Source organism: Nomascus leucogenys, chromosome 8, assembly GCF_006542625.1.
Source record: "Nomascus leucogenys isolate Asia chromosome 8, Asia_NLE_v1, whole genome shotgun sequence".
NCBI lineage: Eukaryota > Metazoa > Chordata > Mammalia > Primates > Hylobatidae > Nomascus > Nomascus leucogenys.
In genome coordinates, this window is record NC_044388.1 from 19,016,646 (window position 1) to 19,038,697 (window position 22,052).

At 38.6% G+C, this 22,052-nt stretch overlaps 1 protein-coding gene across 1 annotated transcript in view; it reads left to right on the forward strand.

Annotated features, from left to right (window-relative positions):
- CPNE4 (copine 4) overlaps positions 1 to 22,052 on the forward strand; it is a 531,957-nt gene that overhangs the window by 370,793 nt on the left and 139,112 nt on the right. The window contains exon 9 of the mRNA XM_003265221.4: positions 21,459 to 21,548. Coding sequence (XP_003265269.1) covers positions 21,459 to 21,548 — 90 coding nt within the window. The remainder of the gene's footprint in view (positions 1 to 21,458; positions 21,549 to 22,052) is intronic.

The window sequence follows — 22,052 nt, forward strand, 5'->3', positions numbered from 1 at the left end:
GTTTCAATTGAGGTTGTTTGACTCTGAGCTTCATGGTACTTTGGGAAGTCAATCTGCTTCCCCAGGAAAAGTACATACATTGCACTGATGTCAGTCCTATCACATGAACACCTGACCTTTCTTAGCAGCCATTTAGTCTAGCTGTATCTCCTTCTCACTCTTCCTCTTCTTTCTCCAAGTGGCCCCAACTTTATCTCTTATTACCCTACCTCCTACTACCCACTACCACACACAGATTCAGCAACTAACCATGATCTCCATTTTTCATTTTATTTTACTTGTAAGCCAGTCCAAGAGGGATTCTGTAGGAATGAGGTACATTGATAAGAAGGAAGTGATATACTTGTGAATTACTTGGAGCTGAGAGAAGACCCAGTTATGCTTGCATACCATTTGCAGAGTGAAAAATTATGCTTGCATACCATTTGCAGAGTGAAAAAAAGAAGAAACCCCCGTGACTTTCATAAGGTGATGGTGTGGTTGCTATGTCCCTACAACATCACATTGGAAATTCAATTTCCTGAAGTGACAGAGTTGCAGGTGTTGTTAGGGGAATGTTTCATGTCGTTGTTATGATTGATAGGCAAAAATTAAATAGCCTTGGATGGGCTAGCTGTGGATATCATCTGATACAAAGTTGATATCTAATAAAATGTGTTTAATAAAAGAATAAATAAATGCTGTTAAATATAAATAGTATGTCTATTGCATGCTGTAGAACAATGTAATTCTTTGGAACTTAATCCATGAAGAATAAATTGAGGTGCAGCCAGCACAGTTGCCCTGAGTGGCATCTCATTACCACCACCAAAAGTGGTCTTTCACCCATTAAGTTTCCTTAGGTGAAACAAACTTCTTTTGAAGGAAATAGAGCAAGATGGCCAAATAGAAGCCTCCACTAATCATCCTCTAATCATCCTCCCCATAAGAACATCAAATTAAACAACTCTCCACACACACACACAAAGCACCTTCATAAGAACCAAACATCAGGTGAATGACCACAGTTCTTGGTTTTAACATCATTATCACTGAGAGAGACACTGAAGAGGGTAGGAAAGACAGTCTTGAATTGCTGATACCACTCCTCCCTCATCCGCTTGGCAGTGGCTGTGTAGTGCAGATAGAGAATCTGTGTGCTTGGGGAAGAGACAGTGATTATGGGACCTTGCACTGGAACTCAGTGCTGCCCCATCACAGCAGAAAGCAATACTGGGCATAACTTATCCTGTGCCCGTGGAGGTAGAATTTAAACCAGTCCTAGCCAGAGGGAATCACTCACATCAGTAGTAGAAACCTGAGTTCTGGCAATCTTTGCCACTGCAGGCTGAAGGGCTCTGGGGTCCTAAATAAATTTGGAAGGCAGTCTAAGCCACAAATACTGCAATTCCTGGGCAAGTACTGGTGCTCTGCTGGACTGATAGCCAGTGGGCTATGAGGGTATGCAACCTAGTGAGACACCAGCCGAAGTCATCAAGGGAATGCCTGCACCACCCCTCAGGTGCATGCACCACCAAGGAATGTGTGCCTCACACCCTAAGCAGTGCAGCACACGGCTCCAGGAGACACTCCTTCCTCCCACTTGAGGAGAGGAAAGTATAAATATAACTTTGTCTTACAACTTGGATACCATCTCAGCCACAATGGAATAGGGCACCAGGCAGAGTCCTGAGGTCCCCATTCCAGACCCTAGCTCCCAGATGACATTTCTAGACAAACCCTGGGCCAGAAGGAAGCCTACTACCTTGAAGGGAAGCAGGATCCATTATCTTCTGACTAAAAATCTCTTGGTCCCGAATAATCAGCAATTATAGCCAGGCTGTACTCGTCATGGGCCTTGGGTGAAACACAGAGACATGGTGGCTTTAGATGTGATGCAGTGCATTCCCAGCTATTGTGGCTATTGGGAGAGATTCTGCTTGAGCAAAAGACAGGGACAAGTAGAGGGGACTTCATTTTGCAACTTAGGTACCAGCTCAGCCACAGTGAGATAGAGCAGCAATTGGGCTCTTGGGGTCCCCGATTAAAGGCTTTGGCTCTTGGATAGCATTTCTGGACCAGCTTTGGGTAAGAGAGGAGTCCACTGCCCTGAAGAGAGAGTCCTATGCCTGGGAGCATTCACCACAAGCTGACTAATGAATACTTGGGCCTTGAGTGAACGTTGGTGGTAGGCAGGCAGTACTTGCTGTGGTCCTAGGGTGGTGGTGGCCAAGGGAGAGGCTCCTCTGCTTGTGGAAAGGGGAGGGAAGAGTGGGAAAAACTTTGTCTTATGGCTTGGGTACTAGCTCAAACACAGTAGAATAGAGCATGAGGTGGAATCCTAAGGTTTCTGACTCCAAGCTCTGGCTCCCAGATGGCATTTCTGGACCTGCCTGGGACTGGGAGGAACTCACTAACGTGAAGGGAAGCACATACCCTGGCTGACTTTGCCATCTCCTGTTTGTAGAGTACTAGAGCCTTGTGTGAACATAGGGAGTAGCCAAGCAGGGTTATCCTAGGCCTTGGGTGAGACTCAGTGCTATGCTGGCTTCACATCTGACCCAGTGCAGTCCAGTGGTGGCAGCCACAGGGGTGCTCATGTCACCCAACCTTCAACTCCAGGCAGCTCATTACAGAGAGACTCCATTGGTTTGGGAGAAAGTAAAGGAAGAGGAGAAGGGTTTCCACCTGGTAATCCAGGGAATTCTTCCAGATCTTATCCAAGACCACCACTGTACCTCTACAAGTCTGAAAGAGCCCAGCATCACTGAGCTTGGGATGCCCCCTAATGCAGATACAGTCACAGTGACCAAAAACAGACCACAACACCCAAATCCCTTTGAATACCTGGAAAGCCTTCCCAAGAAGGATGAGTACAAACAAGCCCAGACTGCAAAGACTACAATAAATATATAAATCTTCAATATCCAGATATACTGGTGAATATCTACAAGCATCAAGACCATTCACAAAAACATGCCCTCAACAAACAAACTAAATAAAGCACCAGAGACCAATCCTGGAACAAAAGAGTTATGTGGCCTTTCAGATAGAGGATTCAAAATAGCTATTTTGAGGAAACTTGATGAAATTCAAGATAACACAGAGAAGGAATTCAGAAGCCTATCAAATAAATTTAACAAAGAGATTGAAATAATTGTAAGAAATCAAGCAGAAATTCTGGAGTTGAAAAATGCAAATGACATACTATATAAGGCATCAGATTCTCTTAACAGCAAAATTGATCAAGCAGAAGAAGGAATTAGCTTGAAGATAGGCTATTTGAAAACAGACCATCAGAAGAGATAAGAGAAAAAAGAATGTTTAAAAATGAAGCATGCCTACAAGATCAAGAAAATAGCCTCAAAAGGACAAATCTAAGAGTTATTGGCCATAAAGGATAAGGAGAAAAAGAGATAAGGGTGGAAAGTTTATTCAAAGGGATAATAAGAGAGAACTTCCCAAACTTAGAGAAAGATATCAACATTCAAGTACGAGAAGGTTATAGAACACCAGACAGATATAACCCAAATAAGATGACTTCAAGACAGTTAATAATCAAACTCCCAAAGGTCTAAAGAAAATATCCTAAAAGGAATAAGAGAAAAGAAAAACAAATTACATATAATACAGCTCTAATACATCTGACAGCAGAATTCTCAGTAGAAACCTTAAAGACCAGGGGAGAGTGGTATAACATATTTAAAGTGCTGAAGGGAAAAGCTTGTATCCTAGAATGGCATATCCAGCAAAAATATTCTTAATTATGAAAGAGAAATAAAGACTTTCCTAGACAAACAAAAGCTGAGGGATTTCATTAACACCAGAACTGTAAAGGAAGTTCTTCAATCTGAAACAACACAACATTAATGAGCAATAAGAAATCATCCGAAGGTTCAAAACTCACTGGTAATAACAAATAAATACACAGAAAACACAGAATATTATAATGCTATAATGGTGGTGTGTAAACTACGAATATTTTGAGTAGAAAGCGTAAAAGATAAACTGGTCGCATGTTTATAGCAGCATAATTTGCAATTGTAAAAATATGGAACCAGCCCAAATGTCTATCAATCAATGAGTGGATAAAGAAATTGTGGTATTTGTATACCATGGAATACTACTGAGCCATAAAAAGGAATGAATTAATGGCATTCACAGCAACCTAGATGGAACTGGAGATTATTATTCTAAGTGAAGTAACTCAGAAATGGAAAACCAAATGTTATATGTTCTCACTTACAAGTGGTAGCTAAGCTAAGATATAAAGGCATAAGAATGATGCTATGGACTGTGGGGACTCAGGGGAAAGGGTGGGAGGGGGGTGAGTGCTAAAAGACTACAAACTGAGTGCAGTGTATACTGCTTAGGTGATGGATGCACCAAATCTCACAAATCACCACTAAAGAACTTACTCATGTAACCAAATACCACCTGCCCCCAAAAACCTATAGAAATAAAAATATTAAATAAATACATTTCTGTGGGGAAAAGAAGACATAACAATCCCTTAGAAAGAAAGTATAATGAAATACTTTTATTTTTCTATTTATTTTCTTTCTATGAAAGAAAATAAAAAAAAATTAACTACAACAACTTTTCAAGACATAGTCATTAAAATAATATATAAACAGAAACAACAAAAAGTTAAAAATCTGGGGGACAAAGTTAAAGTGCAGGGTTTTTATTAATTTTTTTCTTTGCTTGTTTGTTAGTTTGTCTGTTTCTTTATGCAATCAGTGTTCAGTTGTTGTCAGTTTAAAATAATGGGTTTTGGTATGTGGTCTTCAAGAGACCCGTCTCACACGCAAGGTCTCTTGACACATATAGGCTCAAAATAAAAGGATGGAGGAAAATTTACCAAGCAAATGGAAAAAAAAAAAAAAAAGCAGGGCTTGCAATCCTAGTTTCCAACGAAACAGACTTTAAACCAACAAAGATCAAAAAAGGCAAAGAAAGCCATTACATAATGGTAAAAGGTTTAATTCAGCAAGAAGAGCTAACTATCCTAAATATGTACGCACCCAACATAGGAGCACCCAGATTCATATAGAAAGTTTTTAGAGACCTTCAAAGAGACTTAGACCTCCACACAATAACAGTGGGAGACTTTAACACCCCACAGACAATATTAACACATCATCAAGACAGAAAATTAACAAAGATATTCAGGACCTGAACTCAGCTCTGGATCAAATGGACCTGATAGATATCTACAGAACTCTCCATGCAAAACAACAGAATATACATTCTTCTCACCACCACATGGCACTTACTCTAAAATTGATCACATAATCACAAGTAAAACACTTCTCAGCAAATGCGAAAGTACTGAAATCATAAAAACAGCTTTTTGGACCACAGCACAATCAAATCAGAACTCAAGACTAAGAAATCCACTCAAAACCATACAATTACATAAAAATTGAATAACCTGTTCCTGAATGATTTGGGGGCAAATAATGAAATTAAGGCAGAAATCAAGGAGTTCTTTGAAACTAATGAGCACAAAGACACAATGTACCAGAATCTCTGGGACACAGCTAAAGCAGTATTAAAATGGAAATTTCCAGCACTAAAATGCCCAATCAAAAAGCTAGAAAGATCTCAAGTCAACAACCTAACATCACAACTGAAAGAACTTGAGAACCAAGACCAAACAAACCCCAAAGCTAGCGGAAGACAAGAAATAACCAAAATCAAAGCTGAACTGAAGGAGATAGAGACACGAAAAACCATTCAAAAGACTGATGAATCCAGGAAGGGTTTTTTTGAAAAATAATATTATAATAGACCGCTAGCTATAGTAACAAAGAAGAAAAAAGAGAAGATTCAAATAAACACAATCAGAGTTAATAAGAGGGATATTACCACTGACCCCACAGAACTACAAACAACCATCAGAGAATGTTATAAACACCTCTATGCACATAAACTAGGAAATCTAGAAGAAATGAATAAACTCCTGGACACATACACTGTCTCAAGACAGAACCAGGAAGAAATAGAATCCCTGAACAGACCAATAATGAGTTTTTCAATAGAGGCAGCAATAAATAGCCTACCAACCAAACAAAGCCCAGGACCAGACAGATTCAAAACTTAATTCTACCAGATACACAAAAAATAGTTGGTACCATTACTACTGAAACTATTTCAAAAAATTGAAAAGGAGGGACTCCTCCCTAAAACATTCTATGAGGCCAGCATCATCTTGATACCAAAAGCTGGCACAGACACAATAACAAAAAAAGAAAACTTCAGGCCAATATCCTTGGTGAACATTGATGCAAAAATCCTCAACAAAATACTGGCAAATCAAATCCAGCAACACATCAGAAAGCTTATCCACCATGAGGCTTCATCCCCAGGATGCCAGGTTGGTTCAGAGTAGGCTAATCAATAAATGTGATTCATCAAATAAACAGAACAAAAGACGAAAACCACATGATTACCTCAATAAATGCAGAAAAGGCTTTCAACAATATTTAACATACCTTAATGTTAAAAACTCCCAATAAACTGGGTATTGAAGGAAGATACCTCAAAATAATAAGAGCCGTATATGACAAACCCACTGCCAACATCATACTGAATGGGAAAAAGCTGGAAGTATTCCCCTTGAAAACTGGCACAAAACAAAGATGCCCTCTCTCACCACTTCTATTCAACACAATATTGGAAGTTCTTGCCAGAGCAATCAGGCAAGATAAAGAAATAAAGGGCATTCGAACAGGAAGAGAGGAAGTCTAACTATCCCTGTTTGCAGACGACATGATCCTATATCTAGAAAACCCCATCATCTCAGCCCAAAAGCTTCTTAAGCTAATAAACAACTTCAGTGAAGTCTCAGAATACAAAATCAATGTGCAAAAAAATGCTGGCATTCTTATACACCAACAACAGTCAAGCCAAGAGACAAATCATGAATGAACTCCCATTCACAATTGCTACTAAAAGAGTGATATGCCTAGAAATACAGCTAACAAGGAAACTGAAAGATCTACAAAGAGAACTACAAACCACTACTCAAAGAGCTCAGAGATGACACAAAGAAACGGCAAATTATTCCATGCTCATGCATAGGAATAATCAATATCATTAAAATGGTCATATTCCCAAAGGAATTTATACATTCAATGCTATTCCTATTAAACTGTCACTGACATTCTTCACAGAACTAGAAAAATCTATTTTAAAATTTATATGAAACCCCAAAAGAGCCCAAATAACCAAGGCAATCCTAAGCAAAAAGAACAAAGCTGGAGGCATCACACTACCTGATTTCAAACTATATTACAGGGCTACAGTCACCAAAACAGCATGGTACTGGTACAAGAACAGACACATACACCAATGGAACAGAATAGGGAACTCAGAAATATGACCACCCACCTTCAACTATCTGATCTTCAACAAACCTGACAAAAACAAGCAATGGGGAAAGGACTGCCTATTCAATAAATTGTGCTGGGATAACTGGCTAGCCATATGCAGAAGATTGAAACTGGACCCCATCTTTACACCATACACAAAAATTAACTCAAGATGGATTAAAGACTTAAATGTAAAACCCAAAATTATAAAAACCCTGGAAGACAACCTAGGCAATACCATTCAGGACATAGGCATGGGCAAAGATTTCATAACAAAGATACTGAAAGCAATTGCAACAAAAGCAAAAATTGACAAATGGGATCTAATTAAACTAAAGAGCTTCTGCACAGCAAAAGAAGCTATCAACAGAGTAAACAGACAACCTAGAGAATGGGAGAAAATTGTTGCAAACTATGCAACTGAATGAGGTCTAATATCTAGCATCTATAAGGAAGTTAAACAAATTTACAAGAAAACAACTCATTAAAAAGTGGGCAAAGAACATGAACAGACACCTCTTAAAAGAAGACATACATGTGGCCAACAATCACATAAAAAAAGCTCAGTATCATTGATCATTAGAAAAATGCAAATTAAAACCACAATGAGATACCATCTCACACCAGTTAGAATGGCTACTATTAAAAAGTAAAAAAAAATAACAGATGCTGGAGAGGCAGTGGAGAAAAAGGAATGCTTTTACACTGTTGGTGGGAGTGTAAATTAGTTCAACCATCATGGAAGACAGTGTGGTGATTCCTCAAAAACCTGAAGACAGAACTATCATTCAACCCAGTAATCCCATTACTGGGTATATACCTAAAGGAATAGAAGTCATTCTGTTATAAACATATAGGCACATGTATGTTCATTGCAGCACTATTCACAATAACAAAAACATGGAATCAACCCAAATGCCCATCAATTATAGACTGGATAAAGAAAATGTGGTACATATACACCATGGAATACTATGCAGCCATAAAAAAGAATAAGATCATGTTTTTTGCAGGGACATGGATGGAGCTGGGGGCCATTATTCTTAGCAAACTAATGCAGGAACAGAAGACCAAATACAGCATCTTCTCACTTTTAAGTGGGAGCTAAATTATGAGAACACAAGGACATATAGAGGGAAACAACACACACTGGGGCCTATCAGAGGGCAGAAGGTGGTAGGAGGGAGAGAAGTAGGAAAAATAACTATTGGATACTAGGCTTAATACCTGGGTGGTGAAATAATCTATACAACCAACCCCCATTAAACACATTTACCTATGTAACAAACCTGCACATCCTGCACATGTACTCCTGAACTTAGAAATTAAAAAATAAATAAAATAATGGGCCAGGCTTAGTGGCTCACACCTGTAATCCCAGCACTTTTGGGGGCCAAAGCAGGCAGATCACTTGAGACCAGGAGTCAGATACCGGCCTGGCCAACATAGTGAAACCCCATCTCTACTAAAAATACAAAAATTAGCCAGGCATGGTGGTGTGTGCCTGTAATCCCAGCTACTAGGAAGGAGGCTGAAGCAGCAGAATTGCTTGAACCTAGGAGGTGGAGGTTGCAGTGAGCTCAGTTTGTACCACTGCATTCCAGCCTGGACAACAGAATGAGACTCCATCTCAAATAAAAATTATAATAATAATAGGTTATAACATATTATTTGCAAGCCTCATGGTAACCTCAAATTGAAAAACAACAGATACACCAAAAAAAACCAATAAATTAAAACATAAACCAGAGAAAAATCACCTTCACTATAAGGAACATAGGAAGGAAGGAAAGAAGAAGGAGGAAGGAAGGACAGAAGAAGGTGGAAGAGAAGACCACAGAACAACCAGAAAACAAAAACCCTAATGGCAGGAGTAACACCTTACCTATCAATAATAACATTGAATGTAATGGGACTAAACACTCCCATAAACTAAACAGGGTTGCTGAATGGATAAAAACAAGATCCAATGATATTTAGACTACAAAAAATACACTTTACCTATAAAGAGACAGACTGAAAATAAAGGGATGGAAAAATATATCCCATGCAAATAGAAACCAAAAAGAGAAGGAGTAACTATACTTAGACAAAATAGATTTCAAGACAAAAGCAATGAAAAGAGTAAAAACATATAATGATCAAGGGGTTAATTCAGCAAGAGAATATAGCAGTTGTAAATATATGTGCACCCAATACTGAAGCACTCAGTTATATAAAGAAAATATTATTAGAGCTAAAGAGAGAGATAGACCTCAATACAATAATAGCTGAAGACTTCAACACCCCATTTTCAGCATTGGATAGATCATCCAGTCAGAAAATCAACAAAGAAACCTTGGACTTCATCTTCACCATAGGCCAAATGGACCTAATGGATATTTACAGAACATTTCAACTAATGACTGCAGAATATGCATTCTTCTCTTTAGCACATAGATCATTCTCAAGGATAGACCATATATTTGATCACAAAACTACTCTTAAAATATTCAGAAAAATTGAAATAATATCAAGTATCATCTCTGATGACAAAGGCATAAAACTGGAAATCAATCACAAGAGGGATTTTGGAAACTATGCTAATACATGGAAATCAAGCAATATGCTCCTGAATGACCAGTGGATCAATGAAGAAATTAAGAAGGAAATGTAAAAATTTCTTAAAACAAATGAATATTAAAATAAAACATACCAAAACCTATGGAATATATGAAAACAGTACTTAAAGGAAAATGGATAGCTATAAATGCCTGTATCAGACAAGTAGATAAACTTCAAATAAACAACCTAAAATGTATTTCTAAGAACCAGAAAAGGAAGAGCCAAAAAACTCCAAAATTAGCAGAAGAAAATAAATAATAATGACTAAAGCAGAAATAAAGGAAATTTAAAAGAAGAAAATAATACAAAATATCAATAAAACAAAAAGTTTTTTTGAAAAGATAAACAAAATTGATAAAACTTTAGCCAGATTAAGAAAAAAAGAGAGAATACCCAAATAAATAAAATTAAATCTGAAGACATTATACAAATACTGCAGAAATTCAGTGGATCATTGAGGTTACTATGTGCAACTATATGCCAATAAATTGAAAAACCTGGAAGAAATGGATAAACTCTTAGACCCATATAATCTACCAAGATTGAACCATAAAGAAAGCCAAAACTTGAACAGATCAATATCAAATAACGAGATCAAAGTAATGATAAAATATCTCCCGGCAAAGAAAAGCCTGGAAACTGATGGCTTCACTACTGAATTCTACCAAATAAATTGGTAGAATTTAAAAAAGAACTAATACCAATCCTACTTGAACTATTTGAAAAAAGAGAGGAGGAAGGAATACTTCCAAACTCATTCTATGAGGCCAGTATTGCCCTGATATCAGGACCATACAAAGACACCTCAAAAAAGAAAACTACAGGCCAATATCCCTGATGAACATTGATACAAAAATCCTCATTGAAATCCTAGCAAACTGAATTCAACAACACATTAAAAAGATCATGCATCATGACCAAGAGGGATTTATCCCAGAGATGAAAGAATGGTTTAACATATGCAAATCAATCAATGTGATACATCATATTAACAGAATGAAGGACAAAAATCATATGCTCATTTCAATTAATACTGAAGAAGCATTTAATAAAATTCAACATCCCTTCATGATAAAAAAATGCAAAAAACTGAGTATAGAAGGAACATATCTCAACACAACAAAAGCCATATACAACAGCCCACAGCTAGTATCATACTGAATTGGGAAAAACTGAAAGCCTTTCCTCTAAGATCTGGAAAAGACAAGGATGCCCACTTTCATCACTGTTATTCAACAGGGAAATGGAAGTCCTAGCTAGAGCAATCAAGGAAGAGAAAGAAATAAAGGGCATTCAAATTGAAAAGGAAGAAGTCAATTTATACTTGTTTGCAGATGATATGATCTTATATTTGGAAAAACCTAAAGACTCTACCAGAAAACTATTAAAACTAATAAACTCAGCAAAGTTGCAGATACAAAATCAACATACAAAAATCAGTGGCATTTCTATATTCCAGCAGCAATCTGAAAAAGAAATCAGGAAAATAATCCCATTTATAATAGCTACAAATAAAATAAAAGACCTAGGAATTCACTTAACCAAAACAGTGAAAGATCTATACAATGAAAACTGTAAAATATTGATGAAAGAAACTGAAGAGGACACAATACAATGGAAAAATATTCCATGTTCAGGGATTAGAAGAATTAATATTATTAAAATGTGCATACTACCCAAAGCAATCTACAAATTCAATGCAATCTTTATCAAAATACCAATGACATTCTTCACAGAACTAGAAAACACAATCCTAAAATTTACATGAAACTATGAAAGACCCAGAATAGCCAAAGCTATCCTAAGCAAAAAGAACAAAACTGGAGGAATCACATTATCTGACTTCAATTTATACTACAGAGCAATAGTAAACAGCATGGTACTGGCATAAAAACAGACACATAAACCCATGGAACAGAATAGAGAACCCAGAAACAAATTCATATATGTATATTGAACTCATATTTGACAAAGGTGCCAAGAACAGACATTGTAGAAAGGATAGTCTCTTGAATAAATGGTGCTGGGAAAACTGGATATTGATATGTGGAAGAATGAAACCAGACCCCCATCTCTTACCATATACAAAAATCAAATCAAAATGGATTAAAGACATAAATTTAAGACTTCGAACTGTGAAAATGCTAAAAGAACACATTAGGGAAACTCTCTAAATCATTGGACTGGGTAAAGATTTCTTGAATAATACCCCACAAGCACAAGCGACCAAGCAAAAATGGACAAAGGGGATCACATCAAGTTAAAAAAACCTTCTGGGGGGGTGGAGCCAAGATGGCCGAATAGGAACAGCTCCGGTCAGTCTGCAGCTCCCAGCCTGAGCAACACAGAAGACGGGTGATTTCTGCATCTCCATTTAAGGTACCGGTTTCATCTCACTAGGGAGTGCCAAACAGTGGGTGCAGGACAGCCCGCGCAGCGCACTGTGCACGAGCCGAAGCAGAGCCAGGCATTGCCTCACTTGGGAAGTGCAAGGGGTCAGGGAGTTCCCTTTCCTAGTCAAAGAAAGGAGAAACAGAAGGCACCTGGAAAATCGGGTCACTCCCACCCTAATACTGCGCTTTTCCAATGGGCCTAAAAAACGGCACACCAGGAGATGGTGTCCCGCACCTGGCTCGGAGGGTCCTATGCCCACGGAGTCTCGCTGATTGCTAGCACAGCAGTCTGAGATCAAACTGCAAGGCGGCACCGAGGCTGGGGGAGGGGTGCCTGCCATTGCCCAGGCTTGCTTAGGTAAACAAAGCAGCCAGGAAGCTCGAACTGGGTGGAGCCCACCACAGCTCAAGGAGGCCTGCCTGCCTCTGTAGGCTCCACCTCTGGGGGCAGGGCACAGACAAACAAAATTTCAGCAGGAACCTCTGCAGACTTAAATGTCGCTGTCTGACTGACAGCTTTGAAGAGAGTAGTGGTTCTCCCAGCACGCAGCTGGAGATCTGAGAACGGACAGACTGCCTCCTAAAGTGGGTCCCTGACCCCCGAGCAGCCTAACTGGGAGGCACCCCCCAGTAGGGACAGACTGACACCTCACTCGGCCGTGTACTCCTCTGAGACAAAACTTCCAGAGGAACTAACAGACAGCTGAATTTGTGGTCTCACGAAAATCTGCTGTTCTGCAGCCACCGCTGCTGACACCCAGCCAAACAGGGTCTGGAGTGGATCTCTAGCAAACTCCAACAGACCTGCAGCTGAGGGTCCTGTCTGGAAGAAGGAAAACTAACAAACAGAAAGGACATCCACACCAAAAACCCATCTGTACATCACCATCATCAAAGACCAAAAGTAGATAAAACCACAAAGATGGGGAAAAAAACAGAGCAGAAAAACTGGACACTCTAAAAAGCAGAGCACCTCTCCTCCTACAAAGGAACACAGTTCCTCATCACCAACGGAAGAAAGCTGGACGGAGAATGACTTTGACGACTTGAAGAGAAGAAGGCTTCAGACGATCAAACTACGAGCTATGGGAGGAAATTCAAAACAATAGCAAAGAAGTTAAAAACTTTGAAAAAAAATTAGACGAATGAATAACTAGAATAACCAATGGAGAGAAGGGCTTAAAGGAGCTGATGGAGCTGAAACCCAAGTATCGAGAACTATGTGAAGATTGCAGAAGCCTCGGTAGCCAATGCGATCAACTGGAAGAAAGGGTATTAGCAATGGAAGATGAAATGAATGAAATGAAGAGAGAAGGGAAGTTTAGAGAAAAAAGAATAAAAAGGAACAAACAAAGCCTCCAAGAAACTTGAGACTATGTGAAAAGACCAAACCTACGTCTGATTGGTGTACCTGCAATTGACGGGGAGAATGGAACCAAGTTGGAAAACACTCTGCAAGATATTATCCAGGAGAACTTCCCCAATCTAGCAAGGCAGGCCAACATTTGGATTCAGGAAATACAGAGAACGCCACAAAGATACTCCTCGAGAAGAGCAACTCCAAGACACATAATTGTCAGATTCACCAAAGTTGAAATGAAGGAAAAAATGTTAAGGGCGGCCAGAGAGAAAGGTCGGGTTACCCACAAAGGGAAGCCCATCAGACTAACAACTGATCTCTCGGCAGAAACTCTACAAGCCAGAAGAGAGTGGGGGCCGATATTCAACATTCTCGAAGAAAAGAATTTTCAACCCAGAATTTCATATCCAGCCAAACTAAGCTTCATAAGTGAAGGAGAAATAAAATACTTTACAGACAAGCAAATGCTGAGTGATTTTGTCACCACCAGGCCTGCCCTAAAAGAGCTCCTGAAGGAAGCACTAAACATGGAAAGTAACAACCAGTACCAGCCCCAGCAAAAACATGCCAAATTGTAAAGATCATCGAGGCTAGGAAGAAACTGCATCAACTAATGAGCAAAATAACCAACTAACATCATAATGACAGGATCAAATTCACACATAACAATATTAACTTTAAATGTAAATGGGCTAAATGCTCCAATTAAAAGACACAGACTGGCAAACTGGATAAGGAGTCAAGACCCATCAGTGTGCTGTATTCAGGAAACCCATCTCACGTGCAAAGACACACATAGACTCAAAATAAAGGAATTGAGGAAGATCAATCAAGCAAATGGAAAACAAAAAAGGCAGGGGTTGCAATCCTAGTCTCTGATAAAATAGACTTTAAAACAACAAAGATCAAAAGAGACAAAGAAGGCCATTACATAATGGTAAAGGGATCAATTCAACAAGAAGAGCTAACTATCCTAAATATATATGCACCCAACACAGGAGCACCCAGATTCATAAAGCAAGTCCTGAGTGACCTACAAAGGGAATTAAACTCCCAAACAATAATAATGGGACATTTTAACATCCCACTGTCAACATTAGACAGATCAACGAGACAGAAAGTTAACAAGGATATCCAGGAATTGAACTCAGCTCTGCACAAAGTGGACCTAATAGACATCTACAGAACTCTTCACCCCAAGTCAACAGAAGACACATTTTTTTCAGCACCACACCACACCTATTCCAAAATTGACCACATAGTTGGAAGTAAAGCTCTCCTCAGCAAATGTAAAAGAACAGAAATTATAACAAACTGTCTCTCAGACCACAGTGCAATCAAACTAGAACTCAGGATTAAGAAACTCACTCAAAACTGCTCAACTACATGGAAACTGAACAACCTGCTCCTGAATGACTATTGGGTACATAATGAAATGAAGGCAGAAATAAAGATGTTCTTTGAAACCAATGAGAACAAAGACACAACATACCAGAATCTCTGGGACACATTCAAAGCAGTGTGTAGAGGGAAATTTATAGCACTAAATGCCCACAAGAGAAAGCAGGAAAGATCCAAAATTGACACCCTAACGTCACAATTAAAAGAACTAGAAAAGCAAGAGCAAACACATTCAAAAGCTAGCAGAAGGCTAGAAATAACTAAAATCAGAGCAGAACTGAAGGAAATAGAGACACAAAAAACCCTTCAAAAAATTAATGAATTCAGGAGCTGGTTTTTTGAAAAGATCAACAAAATTGATAGACCACTAGCAAGACTAATAAAGAGGAAAAGAGAGAAGAATCTAATAGATGCAACAAAATATGAAAAAGGGGATATCACCACCGATCCCACAGAAATACAATCTACCATCAGAGAATACTACAAACACCTCTATGCAAATAAACTAGAAAATCTAGAAGAAATGGATAAATTCCTCAACAAATACACCCTCCCAAGACTAAACCAGGAAGAAGTTGAATCTCTGAATAGACCAATAAAAGGCTCTGAAATTGTGGCAATAATCAATAGCTTACCAACCAAAAAGAGTCCAGGACCTGATGGATTCACAGCCGAATTCTACCAGAGGTACAAGGAGGAACTGGTACCATTCCTTCTGAAACTATTCCAATCGATAGAAAAAGAGGGAATCCTCCCTAACACATTTTATGAGGCCAGCATCGTCCTGATACCAAAGCCTGGCAGAGACATAACCAAAAAAGAGAATTTCAGACCAATATCCTTGATGAACATTGATGCAAAAATCCTCAATAAAATACTGGCAAACCGAATCCAGCAGCACATCAAAAAGCTTATTCACCATGATCAAGTGGGCTTCATCCCTGGGATCCCTTCAACATATGCAAATCAATAAGTGTAATCCAGCATATAAACAGAACCAAAGACAAAAACCACATGATTATCTCAATAGATGCAGAAAAGGCCTTTGACAAAATTCAACAACCCTTCATGCTAAAAACTCTCAATAAATTAGGTACTGATGGGACGTACCCTAAAATAATAAGAGCTATCTATGACAAGCCCACAGCCAATATCATACTGAATGGGCAAAAACTGGAAGCATTCCCTTTGAAAACTGGCACAAGACAGGGATGCCCTCTCTCACCACTCCTATTCAACATAGTGCTGGAAGTTCTGGCCAGGGAAATCAGGCAGGAGAAGGAAATAAAGGGTATTCAACTAGGAAAAGAGAAAGTCAAATTGTCCCTGTTTGCAGATGACATGATTGTATATCTAGAAAACCCCACTGTCTCAGCCCAAAATCTCCTTAAGCTGATTAGCAACTTCAGCAAAATCTCAGGATACAAAATCAATGTACAAAAATCACAAGCATTCTTGTACACCAATCACAGACAAACAGAGAGCCAAATCATGAGTGAACTCCCATTCACAGTTGCTTCAAAGAGAATAAAATACCTAGGAATCCAACTTACAAGGGATGTGAAGGACCTCTTCAAGGAGAACTACAAACCACTGCTCAATGAAATAAAAGAGGACACAAACAAATGGAAGAACATTCCATGCTCATGGGTTGGAAGAATCAATATCGTGAAAATGGCCATACTGCCCAAGCTAATTTATAGATTCAATGCCATCCCCATCAAGCTACCAATGACTTTCTTCACAGAATTGGAAATAACTACTTTAAAGTTCATATGGAACCAAAAAAGAGCCCGCATCGCCAAGTCAATCCTAAGCCAAAAGAACAAAGCTGGAGGCATCACGCTACCTGACTTCAAACTATACTACAAGGCTACAGTAACCAAAACAGCATGGTACTGGTACCACAACAGAGACATAAATCAATGGAACAGAACAGAGCCCTCAGAAATAATGCTGCATATCTACAACTATCTGATCTTTGACAAACCTGACAAAAACAAGAAATTGGGAAAGAATTCCATATTTAATAAATGGTGCTGAGAAAACTGGCTAGCCATATGTAGAAAGCTGAAACTGGATCCCTTCCTTACACCTTATACAAAAATTAATTCAAGATGGATTAAAGACTTAAATGTTAGACCTAAAACCATTAAAATCCTACAAGAAAACCTAGGCAATACCATTCAGGACATAGGCGTGGGCAAGGACTTCATGTCTAAAACACCAAAAGCAATGGCAACAAAAGCCAAAATTGACAAATGGGAGCTAATTAAACTGAAGAGCTTCTGCACAGCAAAAGAAGCTACCATCAGAGTGAACAGACAACCTACAGAATGGGAGAAAATTTTTGCAACCTACTCATCTGACAAAGGGCTAATATCCAGAATCTACAATGAACTGAAACAAATTTACAAGAAAAAAACAACCCCATCAAAAAGTGGGCGAAGGACATGAACAGACACTTCTCAAAAGAAGACATTTATGCAGCCAAAAAACATATGAAAAAATGCTCATCATCACTGGCCATCACAGAAATGCAAATCAAAACCACAGTGAGATACCATCTCACACCAGTTAGAATGGCCATCATTAAAAAGTCAGGAAACAACAGGTGCTGGAGAGGATGTGGAGAAATAGGAACACTATTACACTGTTGGTGGGAGTGTAAACTAGTTCAACCATTGTGGAAGTCAGTGTGGCGATTCCTCAGGGATCTAGAACTAGAAATACCATTTGACCCAGCCATCCTATTACTGGGTATATACCCAAAGGACTATAAATCATGCTGCTATAAAGACACATGCACACGTATGTTTATTGCGGCACTATTCACAATAGCAAAGAGTTGGAACCAACCCAAATGTCCAACAACGATAGACTGGATTGAGAAAATGTGGCACATATACACCATAGAGTACTATGCAGCCATAAAAAATGATGAGTTCCTGTCCTTTGTAGGGACATGGATGAAGCTGGAAACCATCATTCTCAGTAAACTATCGCAAGGATAAAAAACCAAACACCGCATGTTCTCACTCATAGGTGGGAACTGAACAATGAGAACTCATGGACACAGGAAGGGGAACATCACACTCCAGCGACTGTTGTGGGGTGGCGGGAGGGGGGAGGGACAGCATTAGGAGATATACCTAATGCTAAATGATGAGTTAATGGGTGCAGCAAAACAACATGGCACATGGATACATATGTAACAAACCTGCACATTGTGCACATGTACCCTAAAACCTAAAGTATAATGATAATAATAATAATAAAAAAATTCTGCACTGCAGAGGAAGCAATTTAAAAAGTGAAGAGAAAACCCACAGAATGAGAGAAGATGTTTGCCAACTGTCCGTCTGACAGGGGGTTAATAACCAAAAGATATAAGGAGCTCAAACAACTCTATGAGAAAAAAATCTAATAATTCAATTTGGAAATGGGCAAAAGATATGAATAAACATTTCTGAAAAGAAGACATACAGATGGCAAATAGATGTGTGAAAAGGTGCTCAACATCATTGAACATCAGAGATACGCCAAACAAAACTACAATGAAATAGCACTCACCTCAGTTAATATTGACTTTTTGGGATAAATTCAAAAGACAGGCCATAACAAATACTGGCAAGGATGTGGAGAAAAGGGAACTGTCATATACTGTTGGTGGAAATGTAAATTAATATAATCATTGGGGAGAGCAATTTGTAGGTTCCTCAAAAAACTAAAAATAGAACAACCATATGACCCAGCAATCACTCTGCCAGGTATATACCCAAAAGAAAGGAAATCAGTATATACAGGAGATATCTGCCCTCCCATATTTACTGCAGCACTATTCATATTAGCTAAGATTTGGAAGCAACCTACAAGTTTATCAACAGATGAATGAAGAAAATGTGGCACATATACACAGTGGAGTACTATTCAGTACTCCAAAATGTACAAATAAAATTCTGTCATTTCTGACAACATGGATAAAACTGGAGGTCTTTATATTAAGTAAAATAAGATAAGCACAGAATGACAAACTTCACATGTTCTCACTTATTTGTGGGAGCTAAATATTAAAACAACTGAACTCATGGAGACAGAAAATACAATGATGGACAGCAGAGGCTGGGAAGGGTAGTAGGGGAGGAGGGAAGTAATAATGGTTAATGAGTACAAAATATCTAGTTAGAATGAATAAGATCTAGTATTGGACAGAACAATAGGGTGACTACAGTCAATAATAATTTAGTATATATTTTATAATAACCAAAACAGTATAAGTGGAATGTTTGTAACATAAACGATAAATTCTTGAGGTAACAGCCCAAAAAATAAAAAATTGAAAGGATGACTATTGCTGTACTTCTCTTCCAGAACCTCCTCTCCTTTGCTCCTGAGAGCATTCTTCTCATTGATATTGGTAAATTCTCCTGTTCCCAAGAATTTCTATAATATCCCCCTTTACTCTAATGGGGAGGTGCTCCTAGAGTTTCACAAGGAACATGATGGCAAGGTTTTCCAGTGAGTGAAGCAACATGACATTGATTTATCTTGCTTTCTCAGTAAATACAAAATAAATACTAGGCAAAACTGTTCACTTGTGGGTAGCCTGCACGTACACACACACACATATACACACACACACGTACACTCATACGTACACACACATAAAGATTTTAACTTCAGAGGAAATTTCTAGTTGCTATTGAGTTTTTCAAAACTGTTGCATGAAACATCTTCACTTCTTAGCATTTTCATATAAAGTTGGGAAATTTATTTTAACCCAAACCATTTTTTACCTAATTCTCCTTCTTGCCATCACTTTAATCATCCTAAGGGTACTAGGACACATGACAAAGTCACACAGAAACATTATTTCTCCACTTCAATGCATTAGAAGAAATTTAACAATGAGTCTAGGATCTAGTTATATTAAGGAATCCGGTAGAAGAGGGAATCACTTATAAAATAATTATGTTATTTGGATAGATAATTAATTTAAAAAAAATTCTAGGTCAGGTGCTGTGGCTCACACCTGTAGTCCCAGCACTCTGGGCGGCGGAGGCAGGCGGATCACCCGAGGTCAGTAGTTCAAGACCAGCATGACCAACATGGAGAAACCCTGTCTCTACTAAGAATACAAAATTAGCTGGGGGTGATGGCGCATGCCTGTAATCCCAGCTACTTGGGAGGCTGAAGCAGGAGAGGTTGTAGTGAGCCAAGATTGCACCATTGCACTACAGCCTGGGCAACAAAAGCAAAAATCCATCTCAAAAAAAAAAAAAAAAAAAAAATTCTAAGACTTCCACTAACTAAAGACTTCCTAAGTAGAAAAATCAATATGACAGAATTCCATTTAACTTTATTTGTATATCCCCTAGAGCAGTGGTTCTGAAACTTTGTGCCTCAGAATCACCTAGGAGACCCACCTCCAGAGCGTCTGTCAGTAGTTCTGGGTGGGGACTAGAAATTTGTGTTTTTAAGAAGTTGCCAGGTGATGCAGCTCCTGCTGGTCCAGGAACCACACTTTGGGAACCCCTGCCCTCAAGTACACAGTACAATGCTAGGCACAGAGCAGCTACTCGTACATTCTGAACCAAATTGAATTATTTGAACCATAGTGATGGCAAGATAAGATTTGATTCATAGATTCTTAGGCCAGGATTAGCCAAGTTTGTGATTAGTAAAGTGGTTTTAAAAGGGTTTTCCTATGTTATAGACATAGTTTATAATCTTAAGATCTGCCTTGTCGTGCCTTTCCAGGATATTCTAATTGAGTTGGTGATAAGCTAGTGTAAGTATGGTCCTGGAATTTTTCTTCTAGAAACTTTTCTTCTGACTTGCAATCTGATGTGACTCAAGGTCACAGATTACCAGACCATCCAATTATTTAGCAGCAGAATTGTCTTGCTATACCCTTCACCCCGCTAAGAGTCTTTACCTTTGCTGACCTCAAGAGAAGATGATTTATACCGTAAGACTGGCAGACCTACAGAACTGAGAATTCTCTATCAGTGGGCAGAGGCAGCCCTATCCTTAATTTCAACTCCTTTTGATATAGAAGGGATCATTCTCAGCATCCACATGCTGGAAAATATTATTGGCATTATTCATGAAACAACGGCCAGGACAGTGACCACAGGAGTTCTGTGCATAATGACCTGCTTAGTGGGTACCCTTAAAAGATTTACTACATCAAGTTTTTATTAAGGCACCTCTTCCAGGCTATTGTTCTTTTCATAAGCATCACAATGGTTTCTCAAGCAGTTTTAATGTGGAAATGTGAAAATGTGAAAATGTCAAGCATTTTTCCCCCACTCACCACTCCTTTCTTTCTTTTCCCAGGTTGTGATGAATAACTTAAGCCCAGCCTGGAAATCATTCAAAGTATCTGTAAATTCTCTATGCAGCGGAGACCCAGACCGCCGGCTGAAGGTCAGAAATCTGTGTCCAAGAAATGTGATTTTTAAAAAAAATGTATTTAATCTTCCTATTTCTTTTCAAAATAATATTGACAAACCCCAAATTTTCTTTACAAGGTACCCAACCCTCTCATCTTTTAGCATCTTGATGGAAGAACAAGGGTTATTTCTTCTTCTAGAGCCATTGAAGGTTATGTGAAAGCCCAAAATAAATTCCAATTGTGTTATATCAAGAGGCAAAACCCATGTCTTCTGAAAGACACAACCATGGCAATAAATTCAGGGTATAAATGAGAGTTATTAAAATGAAAATAGTGTCATATCAATTATCTACTGTTACATAACAGAATAATGCAAAATTTAGTAGCTCAGAACTAGAAGCATTTATTTAGCTTATGATTCTGAGTACTGGCAAGTTAGGCTGAACTAATCTAGGTGGTTCTTCTGTTGATCTTGCCTGGACTTTCTCAGGCATTTGTGGTCAGCTACCCAAGAGGAGGGTGGTTCTGCTTCTGGG